The sequence below is a fragment of the Barbus barbus genome, assembly GCF_936440315.1.
Source record: "Barbus barbus genome assembly, chromosome: 8".
NCBI lineage: Eukaryota > Metazoa > Chordata > Actinopteri > Cypriniformes > Cyprinidae > Barbus > Barbus barbus.
The window spans coordinates 25,198,115-25,210,287 of record NC_136736.1 but is presented as its reverse complement, the minus strand read 5'-3'; the positions used below and the strand labels follow the sequence as shown (position 1 = coordinate 25,210,287).

At 35.3% G+C, this 12,173-nt stretch overlaps 1 protein-coding gene across 5 annotated transcripts; it reads left to right on the top strand.

The window, feature by feature from the left end:
- The first annotated feature begins 902 nt into the window (after positions 1-902).
- LOC306873776 (vacuolar protein sorting-associated protein 37A-like) lies at positions 903-11,706 on the top strand. Of its 5 annotated transcripts, none has more exons than XM_079423260.1 (13): positions 903-1,253; positions 5,046-5,216; positions 5,916-5,990; positions 6,082-6,199; positions 6,691-6,788; positions 6,881-7,091; positions 9,076-9,146; positions 9,320-9,447; positions 9,571-9,629; positions 9,834-9,902; positions 10,587-10,730; positions 11,009-11,107; positions 11,206-11,693. In XM_079423260.1, exons 2-12 carry the CDS (start codon positions 5,107-5,109, stop codon positions 11,087-11,089), a joined length of 1,164 nt encoding a protein of 387 aa, XP_079279386.1. In that variant the 5' UTR covers positions 903-1,253; positions 5,046-5,106; the 3' UTR covers positions 11,090-11,107; positions 11,206-11,693. The 5 variants fall into 5 exon arrangements, with proteins under 5 accessions (XP_079279386.1, XP_079279384.1, XP_079279383.1 ...); XM_079423258.1 differs by lacking the exon at positions 903-1,253 and adding an exon at positions 4,755-4,827; XM_079423257.1 differs by lacking the exon at positions 903-1,253 and adding an exon at positions 4,798-4,932.
- Positions 11,707-12,173: the final 467 nt, after the last annotated feature.

The window sequence follows — 12,173 nt, the reverse complement described above, 5'->3', positions numbered from 1 at the left end:
AAGTGATTGCAAATCTTTGAAGTGTTGGTGATTATGAAAATGCTAATCTTTTTCGATGTTACTTTACTAATCGCTGTTTGATGAACCTCTGATCACCGTCTGTGAGACTCAGAGTGTTAGAACTGACCAGAGCTGGTTTTAGTCAGTTCAGGTTAAGACTATACTTTCAGGGATCATTTGTATAGTTCTTAACTAGGAAATGTGTTTCGAAAGTGTTGCGTCTCCCAAACCACGATGAAGAGCTTTGATACTCTTTTCTGAGCGTGAATCGGGTGTAGAGTAATGATTCACTTCATACGCTTTACATCATTGATGAACGTTTCTTATTGCTTTCCAGCAGTGAGAAAGAAAGGGATATGATCAGAGTGGTTTTTATTAAAATTAACAATAGAATTAATATTTTTAAACTTTGAAAACGTGGGATGATTTATCATTCAATATTAAATCACTCGAATCTGCGCAATATATGTGTGCACTTTTAAAGAGACAGTCTCTGTGATTTAATATTTTTTTTTTATTAAAGATATAATAACTAAAATAACTAGTCTTCTAAAATCAGTAGGTTTAATATAGTACTGGTTTTCTGGTTCTTTTTAAAGGATTGAGCCACAAAACTAGTAATTTAATCTGTGCATAGCCTATATATAAAAGTATAAATAAAAATGTTACAGAGAAAATATATGAACAATTATTGCTTAAATGCACACTAAAACACATTAATAATAATATTTGATTCGATTTGATTGGTCAGATTTAATAACAGCTTTTTTAGTAAACAAAAACATTTCAAAAAGGCCTATATGCAAAATAATAATAATAAAATATTGTTAATTTTAAGGTTTAAATATTAAGGTTTTCATTCCCATTATCCAAACATAACCCAGGTTGCCCCCTCCACCACCACGAGAACAGGTGGGTGCCCTGGGCATGTGCTCGGGCTGAGTGAGGTGCAGGCCCGGACTGGCCATTGGGAGCACCGGGAGAATTCCTGGTGGTCTGGCGGCTGATTTGGCCTGCTGCTATGTTTTTTTTTTTTGTTTTTTTTTTAAATAGGCTATTATTAATAATGTACCAAAGTGAAATGATCATTTCTGTTTTTTTTCATTATATAATAAATCGATAATAAGTCATAAATCGGTTAGTGACTGGCAGCGCTGCGCTTCAGGTCTGTTCCTGGAGGAAGGAGATGAAGCGGCCAGAGGAAGCAGTGAAATGTAGCAGCATCACTGACCTGTTCAGGGCTTCAAGTGCAGGTCAGTTTCATCTGTAAATACGCTAGATAGTTTTGTCTTTATTAACGTAGTTTAGTAGGCTTATTCAAATGCTAGTAGGCTATCTATTACGCTATCAGTAGCACCCAATTATTATCATCATTCAGAATACTGTGCTAAAGGACATCAATATCGATTGTAAAGTTATAAAAACTAGCAGAGACAGATATTCACATGGATTTATTATACAGGCAGGGAGGGAGCTATATAGCAACACAAAAAATAATATTCAGTAGTCACATCCTAATAATTCAATAGTGTGCTCACTACTAGAATTTTTCAATAGGCCTATATTGTACTAATTTTGGCATTTAGGCACTTTAGAAAATGTACACTAGGCCTACCAGTCAAAAGGTTTTGATCAATAAGATTTTCAATGTTTTTTTATAGAGGTCTTTTCTCATCAAGTCTGCATTTATTTGATCCAAAATACAGCAGTAAAAACAGTAATATTGTGAAATATTTTTTTATTATTAAAATTTCTATTTTAAAATGTAATTTATTCCTGTGATTTCAAAGCTGAATTTTCAGGATCACTGCAGTCACATGATCCTTCAGAAAACATTCTAATATGCTGATTTGCAGCTCAAAAAACTTTATTTTTATGATGTTGAAAACAGAGAAGTTTTTTTTTTTCACGTTTCTTTGATTTATATAAAGTTCAGAGGAACAGCATGTATCTGTTTACGTGTCTTTATGGTGATTAAATGTCTTTATCATCACTTTTGATTAATTTAAAGCATCCTTGCTAAATAAAAGTAATAATTTCTATATATGATTCTGAAGATCATGTGACACTGAAGACTGGAGTAATGATGCTGAAAATTCAGCTTTGATCACAGAAATAAATTAGTTTAAAATATATTCAAATAGAAAGCAGTTATTTTAAATAGTACAAATATTTAATATATTGGATCAAATACATGCAGGCTTGGTGACCAGAAGAGACTTCTTTAAAAAAACATAAAAAATCTTACTGTTCAAAAACTTTTGACTGGTAGTCTATATTTGTATGAAATACAGGTTTGTTAAATCTAGGGTAATTAAGTCATTTTAAGATAAATAACATTCTGTGCTAACAAATTGAAATGAGGTGGTTGTTTTCAACAAGGTGGACACAGTTCTGTTCATAACTGACCTGCTGACAGAGAAGAAAAGGGAAAGGGAATTGAATTGGTGCAGTGCAAGAGAGAACCTTTAATTATTGTCCACAACCCCAGACTAAGGATTTAGACCTATTTATGTGATGGCCATACAAATAATAGGGTTGTCTTTGGTTTCAGAAATTGTTGTGGATCTAGGCTATATACAGAAAAAAAGGGGCCAAAATTGCACCTTTTGGGGTACAACAGCTTGTCACTGGAACAGTATCTTTTTTCCATTTTTACCCCTAATAGGTAGGCCTACATATTAGTACCTTAAGGGTACAAATTACTACTCTAAGGAACTAATATGTGCCTATTAGGGGTAAAAAAAAAAAAAAAAAAATCAAAAAAGTACAAAGTTGTCCTTTTAAGAGCAAGCTGTTGTACCCCAAAAGGTACAATTTTGGCCCCTTTTTTTCCTTGTGTGGCCTGGATTAGAGTGAGATTTCCCAGTCTAAAATTGCGTCCCAGTCCGGCCCTGGTGAGGGGAGTGCCATGAACTTGTGAACTCCCCATGAAGTTCGGGGAAGAAGAGAGATGTTTTTTGCAGGGCGTCTAACTGTTGGCCTGCCTGGAGATACACCTATCCATTTCCTGGTTGTCTGCTCCAGGGCCAACCACTTCAGGGGCCTCATTTATAAAATGTTGCGCAGAAACCATCCTAAAATTGATCTTAGGATCATCTCTCAAATATGCGTACGTGTGATTCATAAAATGAATGTGTGTATACAGAAAACACATATCTCTTTCAGATGTGAAATCTATGAATCGCAAATGATCTTGAACTTGGTGCACAAATGAATGGTTTCAGCTCTCTGCCTTGTAAACAACTCCTAATTAATGTCACTAACATATAAAAGTTGACCCCTTGGCAGAAGGGCTAGGGGTGGGAGGCAGCAGGTCCTCGCAGGAGGTGCGGAGGATCTTAATCGACAGGTCCTCACAGGAGCAAAAATTGGATCTTTTCAGCACCTCCTAAACATAGGCGCAAACCAGGCACAGCACACAGACTTTGTGAATCTGGGAACTTGCGGGAAGTCGTGGCCTAACGGTTAGGGAGTCGGTCTCGTAACCCAAAGGTTGTGAGTTCGAGTCTCAGATCTGGCAGGAATTGTAGGTGAATGTACAGCCTTCAATACCACAACGCCTTGAGCAAGGCACCGAACCCCCAACTGCTCCCTGGGCGGTGCAGCATGGCTACCCACTGCTCTGTGTGTGTGTTCACTGCTGTGTGTGTTCACTTAGGATGGGTTAAATGCAGAGCATAAATTCTGAGTATGGGTAACCATGCTTGGTCATGTCATTTTCTCTTTTTTCACTTTTTCATGTGGTCTCGCCACGCAACATCCTCTAAGCAACATTGTCGTCGATTTACATTATAATGAGAACGTTTCTCAGTCATAATTATGATTATACAGAATCATATTTGTACTCGCCTGTGACGGAAATGGGCTTACATGGAATATTTATAAATCTGTGACACAATATTTGAGAGTTACAGAGTTTGCTTTCTATACTGACAAAATAAAATGAACTAGAATTAAAATGAATCAAACTGTTTTGTTTAACCAGTACTGTTGTTTAAATATCTTAAACCCTGTAAAGCCTGGAATAGTCTGATTTTTTTATTTTTTTATGGAACATGGTATTTTATTCAGAGGCCCAAAGTGAGCAAAATTAGCTATTTGGTTCAAATGTTATTTATACGGCCAAAAAGTCAGATAAAATACTAATAGCCTGTAATGTAAATACATGAGATCAATAATAAATAAATATCCTTTGTCACAATATATCTCTGAATATGAAGTAATTCTTATTTTTCCCTTCACATCAGAAAACATGTAACATGACCTGAAGGTTGAAGATTTAAATTTATACTAATCACCCTTTTGCTATCTTAAATACACGATCAGTCAGAAAACATAAACTATGCAGTACATTAAAATAAAGTCTGTTCATAACACGCTCTAATCTATCGGTTTTTCACATGATCTAACGTTCAACATTATGATAACCACTCTGCTCATGCTCCTTTCCTCAAACTAACTTGTAAGCATGGTTTTCAGCTTGTTTGGAGCATGTCGTTCTTCTGTACTATGTAGAGTCCAGTAGCCCCTCACTGCAGAACAAAAAAGGTTGGATCTACATCTAGGGGGTGGTGATGGGTAGGTTTAGGGGAGGAGATGGGTGGGTTTAGGGATCAGGGGGTGGAGACAGGTAGGTTTAGGGGTGGAGATGGGTGGGTTTAGGGATCAGGGGGTGGAGACGGGTAGGTTTAGGTAAATGTAAGGTGGGAGGAGTTGTGTTCTACAGTGAGGACCATCTCGTTTTTGGGCTCGTGTCTCTTTAAACTCCTCCCTGCTGTGAGCGATGACGCGAGCAGCGCTGAACAGCTGACGTCACGCTCACAGGTTTTGTTTTCTTGTCGCGAGCCTGTGTACTTCAGACAACAGCTTAATCTCTCAGTCTTATTAAAACTCAACATATCTTTTTTTTTTTTTTTAGCAGACATTAAGGTTTATTGTTCACTCATTTAAACGGCTGTTAGGTCACTACAACACTAAATAGGTCGTTGCTAATGCTAATGGTGGCGTTGGCTATTTCTCCAATTTCTGTTTCATTTCACCAGGCCTCTTCAGACTGACACCACCGAGAGATTCCAGCGCTAATTTTCGTTTTGGCAGTCGAGAATGAACTGGATTTTCCCCCTGTCCAAGGGCTCTGGATCGATCCCTCCTCTGAACAGTTTACAGAAACAAAGACAGAGACAGATCGAGTCTCTCAAAGCTGCTCACTCCAAGTAAGTCTCACTGAATGGCTGTGTCCCAAAACTAAAGAGCTGAATACCTAGACAGCGTTTAGGTATTCGGGATAGAAACAGAGAGAACGCTAGGATATAGGACAGCCAAAATGAACGTTACATCAGGATTTCATCATTGAGAACACGCGCTCGTTGTCTGATCAGTGAAATGAATCCTCTGGAATACCCGATCTGTGTTGTTGTTGTTGTTTGTGCTCGCGCGCGTGTTCTGGATGTGCTGTCCATGTTTCAGATTAAAGTATTAGCTCTTCATAGTTTACTCCAGATCCCTTCTTACTCTACAGGACAGGTCTTAAATGAGTGGCATCATGATAAACATGGTATATTTTTATTAAACAGACTGATAGAGCCATTTTGTTCCTGAGCTGGTTTAACTTCCCTAATTCTGACTAAGTAACATTTACTAGTAATTCAGGGCACACGATTTTTAACCTATTTACGCAATGATGAGTATATAAAAAAATCTAAAACGCCTATATTTCAGTTTCTAATATGAAGCTGCCAAGATACCAAATATAATGACAGTTTCCTTACATGTTTCCCAAAACACTCCATTGTGATTGGCTTATATTTACTAACACGTGGAGGCCGCGCTCAGATGTTTTTGTCCCTTGTTTATTATTAAAAAAATTTTAATTAATTACTTGTGACTTAATTTTGTACATGATGTCTCCAAAGCCTTGCAGAAATTCAGAAGGATGTAGAGTACAGACTTCCTTTTACTGTCAACAATTCAACTATTACTGTCAATATGTAAGTATAAAAACTGTATTATTTATATACATTACATTTGCATGGTTTTGAGTGTGATATAATATCATTTGACTTTTGCTGTCATTCACAGCTTGCTCCCTCCACAGTTCCCTCAGGAGAAACCAGTGGTCAGTGTGTTTCCACCAGTAGGTCATCATTTAGTAGACAGTAACAATGGAACAATGGTTACCAGCTCTCTCATAACTAATGTAAGTTTTTTGTAATGTTATATTACTTTTGTGAAATCTGAAAGTGGTCTTTAAAGTCAACATGATATCAAAATTATTATTACTCACTTTCATACACATTCCTGGTCTTATTGTGCATGATTCATCAATTCACATTGTAAAAAATAAAGATGTTTGTCTTCATAATCTTTGATCAAAGTGTAATAATGTCACCTCAGCCAGTGTTTCGTTTCAATTCAATAATTCAATAATATGCAGCTATTATTTTACATGTAATAAATGAAAAACAAAAATATAAATTCATCTACAATAATTCAACAAATTATATGTTTGATTTCATTACACCTTGCCAAGTAAAGTAAAGCCACTTTCATGATCCAATCAAGTCACATGCTGTTTTGCGTTGACCTTAAAAAGCATGGCTATCTAACATGTATTACAGAACAGTACAGAAAAAAAGTTCCATAAGCTCAACCATTATACTTTTCTTTCTTTTTTCCTTTCCACTCCAGTTTGGAATGCATTCAGATTTAGGAAAAGTAATTCAGAGTTTGCTAGATGAGTTTTGGAAAAGTCCTCCTGCCTTGATGTCAGATCCCACCTTTCCTTAGTGAGTATTTTTCACCATTTTAACAGTAGTTATATAATGTCTAATAAGGAAATCGTCTAATTTGTTTTTGTTATCTCCATCTTGTGGCTCAGTATGTACAAACCATCGGGGATGCCTCCTTACCCATCTCAGAGCTTCCATTTTGTTCCTGCCTTCCCACCACAGGATGGTCAGCGGCCTGTCGGCCCTGCCCCTGTGCCACATGCAGGGTTGGAGCCTCAACAAGCCTCTCCGCGACCAGCAGCACCAGCTTATGGACTCATCACAGACCTTCCTCTTCCTGTACCAACTGCTGACTCACAGGTACCTAACTTTCAGTTCAAAATCAGCCAAATGGTTTATTAAGATTATAGTTTCTGTATTTTTACACAGCTACAGACCATTTTGAGATCACAATTTAATGCAATGTCCCTAACGCATTTCCAGTTTTACTTTTTATAATTTCCATAACTTCTGAGAATCCAAAAAAGTCCACATTTTGATAAGAACTTAAGACAGCTGTGTCAATGTTAGTTATGACTGTATCGCCTCCTGGTACTGTTTTGAATAGTCCAGCGACAAGCTGGAAATGTTAATGGGTAAATGACATGGTCTATATCTAGAGACACTAGCACAGATTGTGTGTGAAGCTGAGTACTTGTGTTCCGAACAGTGAAAAAAGACTACATGAGTTCCCATCTGACAGTTTAGACTGCAACATGTTTTTACAATATACAACTTTGTCCTGGGTTGATTTGGTAGAAATCATACTCTGTTAATTTTTTGGATTTGAGATATTGTGAACAAAGTGAAACTAGTGGTGATACATTTGCATGTGGCATTATGTTTAGTTTAAATTTCCTGCAGCATTGCCACCGCCTGCTACAAATCCCAGTTCAATTAAAATCAAGACCACAGACAGATGAGATGTTTACAGTAATCCTAATATCTGTTTGACACCACACACAATATTAAGCACCCCACACATGAAGAGGTTACTGTATTCACACAGTTTAAGCAACATAGAGCTGTGTTTCTGAATCCCATTTCCCATTTCCATCACAAGAAAAAAAAATCTTAATTTTGACATAAAAGTCATAATTATGACAGAAGTCAGGATTATGATATAAAAAACAAAAAGTGTGAATTTTATCTCATGTATGAGTTTTAATTTAAAATTTAGAGGTAGTATGTACTAATTTTGACTTATATTTATGACTTTTATCTCATGTTTTGACTTATGGTTATGACAAGATTAAGCATTTAGACTAAGAGGTTACAGTATTTCCACTGTTAGTAAAGGCAGTGTAGTGCTGTGTAGTAGGATTTCGCACAATACTGTGTTGTTGATTAATAGGATACAGTGCATTTTCAACACTAAGTTCTTCTAATGCCTTAATGACAAAAAATTGAAATTGAGATAAAATGTTATGTTATAAACAAACTTTTTATCTTATTATTTTTATATCCATAATTATGATTGACCACCGCATTATTTTCTTATGTGATAACGCATGACGTATATCACACTGAATTTAGCACTGAAAATGCACTATATCTTATTAATCAACATAGTCTATTGCAATATATGAAGCAACATTCTTCATTATTAGTAAAGGCAGTGTAGTGCTGTGTAGTAGGATTTCGCAAAATACTGTGTTGTTGATTAATAGGATACAGTGCATTTTCAACACTAAGTTCTTCTAATGCCTTAATGACAAAAAAAATTGAAATTGAGATAAAATGTTGTTAAAAAAAAGTATTTATGAGATAGAAAGTATAAATTATTTGATAAAGTCATAGTTATGACAAAAATAAATTTTTTGTTATTTCAACTTTCAGCAATTTGTCAATTTTGGCTCATCTCATTATTATTACATACTAAGTTATCATAGCTATCAGTCAAACTTATTTATGTCTTGTAATTTCAGCTTTTTATCTCATAATTATGACTTAATATGTTATAAACAATAATCTTATTATTTTTATATCCATAATTATGATTGACCACCGCATTATTTTCTTATGTGATAACGCATGATGTATATCACACTGAATTTAGCACTGAAAATGCACTATATCTTATTAATCAACATAGTCTATTGCAATATATGAAGCAACATTCAATAACGGAGCACATTTCTCACCCATTAATAGATCCACATATCCAGTCTGATGCACATTCAGCATGCAGTAACAGGCACACAAACACTTTCTCTTCAGTAAATCTAAAGCATTGAGTAATGTGAAACAGGAACACCCATAGTTCAAGCCACAATAACCCATAAATGCTGTTCTTCTTTTGCAGTCAGGTTTGAATGGACACATATACAAGATGCCTGAAATCCCAGATACATTTCCAGAACTGTCTGAGATGAGGTATGATGCTTCATGGCATTTCTTTTCCATTTTTCTCCTATGTTTCAGATATAGTACTAATACATCCCGATTGCTTTTGTCTGCCTGTACAAAATATGTTTTATTTGAATGTATGAATTTGATATTTGTCACATTCTCTTATCTTTCTGGTGGGTTTGCCTGTAATCTCCTAGTAATTCTCAACTGAAGGACATGAGTGATCAAGATGACATGCTGTTGGAGTTCTTCATGTGTCTTCCTCAGCTCAAACAAGTAACCTCTGACAAAGAGGAACTGGTCAACAACATTGTGGAGATGGCCAGTGAGTTTTCTGAGATACACAGATTATTTGAATCATCAAGCTAGTGCTTAAAACTATAAACACACACCTGTCACACAATTCAATGTAGATGCAAATAATAGAAGTAATATGTCTTAATTGCAGAGAAGAACCTACAACTCGAGCCTCAACTGGAGAACAAGAGACAAGAGATGTTGTGTAAAGTATGTATTTTCATAAATAATGACTCAAATCCTTGGGTTTAAGAGTCTGTGATTTAATTTTTAAATTGACCTTATTTCCTATGTTGCATAATAGAAGCATTTTCACAAGTTGTCTCACTTTTGGACCCCACTGTACATTACAATCTTGTCAGTATCTTTCCTTTTGAGAATGTTAACAATTATATGGTGTTTTATTTTCTGTAGTATGAACAGTTAACCCAGATGAAGTCTGCATTTGAAACCAAAATGCAAAGGCAACATGAGCTCAGTGAGGTAAAACACTCATGAAAAGAATTGATCAGTTGCATCTGATTGTGACAAGAAGTCCGTTGGACAAGTAAATGGAAAATATAGTATTCTAGTATTTATCGTGTCTAATATTCAACATTTCAAACTTATTTTGCATACTTATTTATTTCTGCTTCCATATTGTATGTTTTTTTTTTTTTTTTAATCCAGTTAGATTTGGCTCAGGTTTGTTGAATGAACTGGACTAGACAAAATATGATTGCATTTATTTAATAAAAAAAGTAAATATTTTAATATTAGTAATATTTAATATTTTGAAATATTACTACTGTTTTCTATTTTTAATATATTTTAAGATTTAGTTTATTCTTGTACTTGCAAAAGTAAATTTTCAGCAGCCTTTACTCTAGTCTTTATCAGTGCGTAATTATTATCAATTATTATTTATTTATAGATTTTTTATAAATGCCTTTGCCGGTACCCTTTGATCAATTAAATTGTGTCCTTACTGTATAGAAGTATTCATTTCTTCCTCTATTTATTTATTTATTTTATTTTTTTAAATCATACGTTGGTTAATTAATAATAAGAAATGTTCAGTATATTAATATAATTTCTAAAAGATCATGTGACACAGAAGACTGGAGTAATGGCTGCTAAAAATTTACCATTTTTTTTTTTTTGTTCGCTTTGGGTTTCCTCTACCAGAGCTGCAGTCTGAGTGCACTGCAGGCCAGATTAAAGGTAGCTGCCCATCAGGCCGAAGAGGAGTCTGAGGAGACAGCAGAGAACTTCCTGGAAGGAAAGACAGAGATTGACGACTTCTTAGCCAGCTTCATGGAAAAGAGAACGGTATTAAAGCAATATTCCATATAAAACAATACACAGATGTATGGTTGCTCTTATGAAGTAACACACACGTTTCTATCGAGAATCCTTAATTCATACATTTCGTAAGACTAGTGTGATGTCCACGAGATTTATGTTCTGCCAGAACTTCCTGTTACAACAAGTAGTCAACACAAGAACACAGATATGCTTGTCAAGCCATTCTTATCATATGGTCTTCTATGAAATACGTGTGCACTTCCTGAAAGATCACACGATAATGATTTAACCTTCTTTTTCAGCTTTGCCATTGCAGAAGAGCCAAAGAGGAAAAGCTCCAGCAATGCATGAACACACATGGACAGTTTCCTACCACACATTAGATTGAATGTCCCAGAAAGGTAATTTATATTTTCGTCAGACTGATGTACTAGTGGTAAGAAAGTGTTTTTTAACTCTCATGTTGATTAAAAACATTAAATAATATTTTTAATCACAGGTTTGGGATCAATCTACCAGCAGATCGGTGGGCTTGAGACAAGCAGCACATCTTGTGGCTTACAGCCTTGATCGGGCAAACCTAGATATATGAAAATGAGATGTCGGCGTCATTCTTTACTGAAATCAAAGTTATTTTTGCACAGAATTTCCAAAAGTGTTACACTATCCCTGGTTGAGTAAGACCAGATGCGAGTACGTCTGGATATGCCCAGTCTGGCTGTGACCCAAAGGCTGTAATCAAAGAAAGGAAAGAAATCTGTTCTTAATAGTGTTCAGAAACAGGCGGAGTTCTAAGCTTATTAGTTCAGTTTGAGTTTGTGACAAATGGGGTTGGGCCTTGTATGCACTTGAAGAAGAATTTTCAAAAATGAAAAATGTTAATGCTGCCGACAAAAACATACTGTATTTAATAATGTTGATAAAAGCCTTTATTATAATTAGACACTGTATTATGTTTATTTAATTTGATAGGTTAATAAAACATTTAAAATAATCCCTGCTATGGTTTGAGTGTGGTTTTGCGTCTTCAATGACATTAATACCATTAGACACCAGAGGTATATGCACAATATATCGGTACCATTTTTAAAAATTTGATGATGGTCAGTACTGAACATTTAATTGTGCTCATTTTCCCTAATTTTAAATTCAGATTATGTCCACCAAAGCAACTTTGTGAACACTTATAATTTAATGTTGAGTAATATTCAAATCTCATACTCTTTGTTGTAATGCCTAAATTCATCTGTAGTATTTAACCCTTGTGCTGTGCTGAAATCCTTTACCGTTATTTGGTGTTTCCCCCCCAAAAAAAGGACAGCCTATTAAAGTGTGCTTGTAAATGCTGGATTATGACCAAATCTTAGATTCAGTCGTCAACTTGTTTTCTTTAAGTTAGTACAGATTTTGTAAGCATCGTTGATCCGAGAATTATGCACCTCAGCTTTTCACTTTTCCACAAATGAT

Bases quoted from the DNA above. Each gene is read 5' to 3' on its own strand.
- LOC306873776 (XM_079423260.1), top strand. From the start codon at position 5,107: ATGAACTGGATTTTCCCCCTGTCCAAGGGCTCTGGATCGATCCCTCCT. The intron at 9,147-9,319 runs GTATGATGCTTC...GTAATCTCCTAG, and splicing joins CCAGAACTGTCTGAGATGAG to TAATTCTCAACTGAAGGACA. The intron at 10,731-11,008 runs GTATTAAAGCAA...CTTCTTTTTCAG, and splicing joins GCTTCATGGAAAAGAGAACG to CTTTGCCATTGCAGAAGAGC.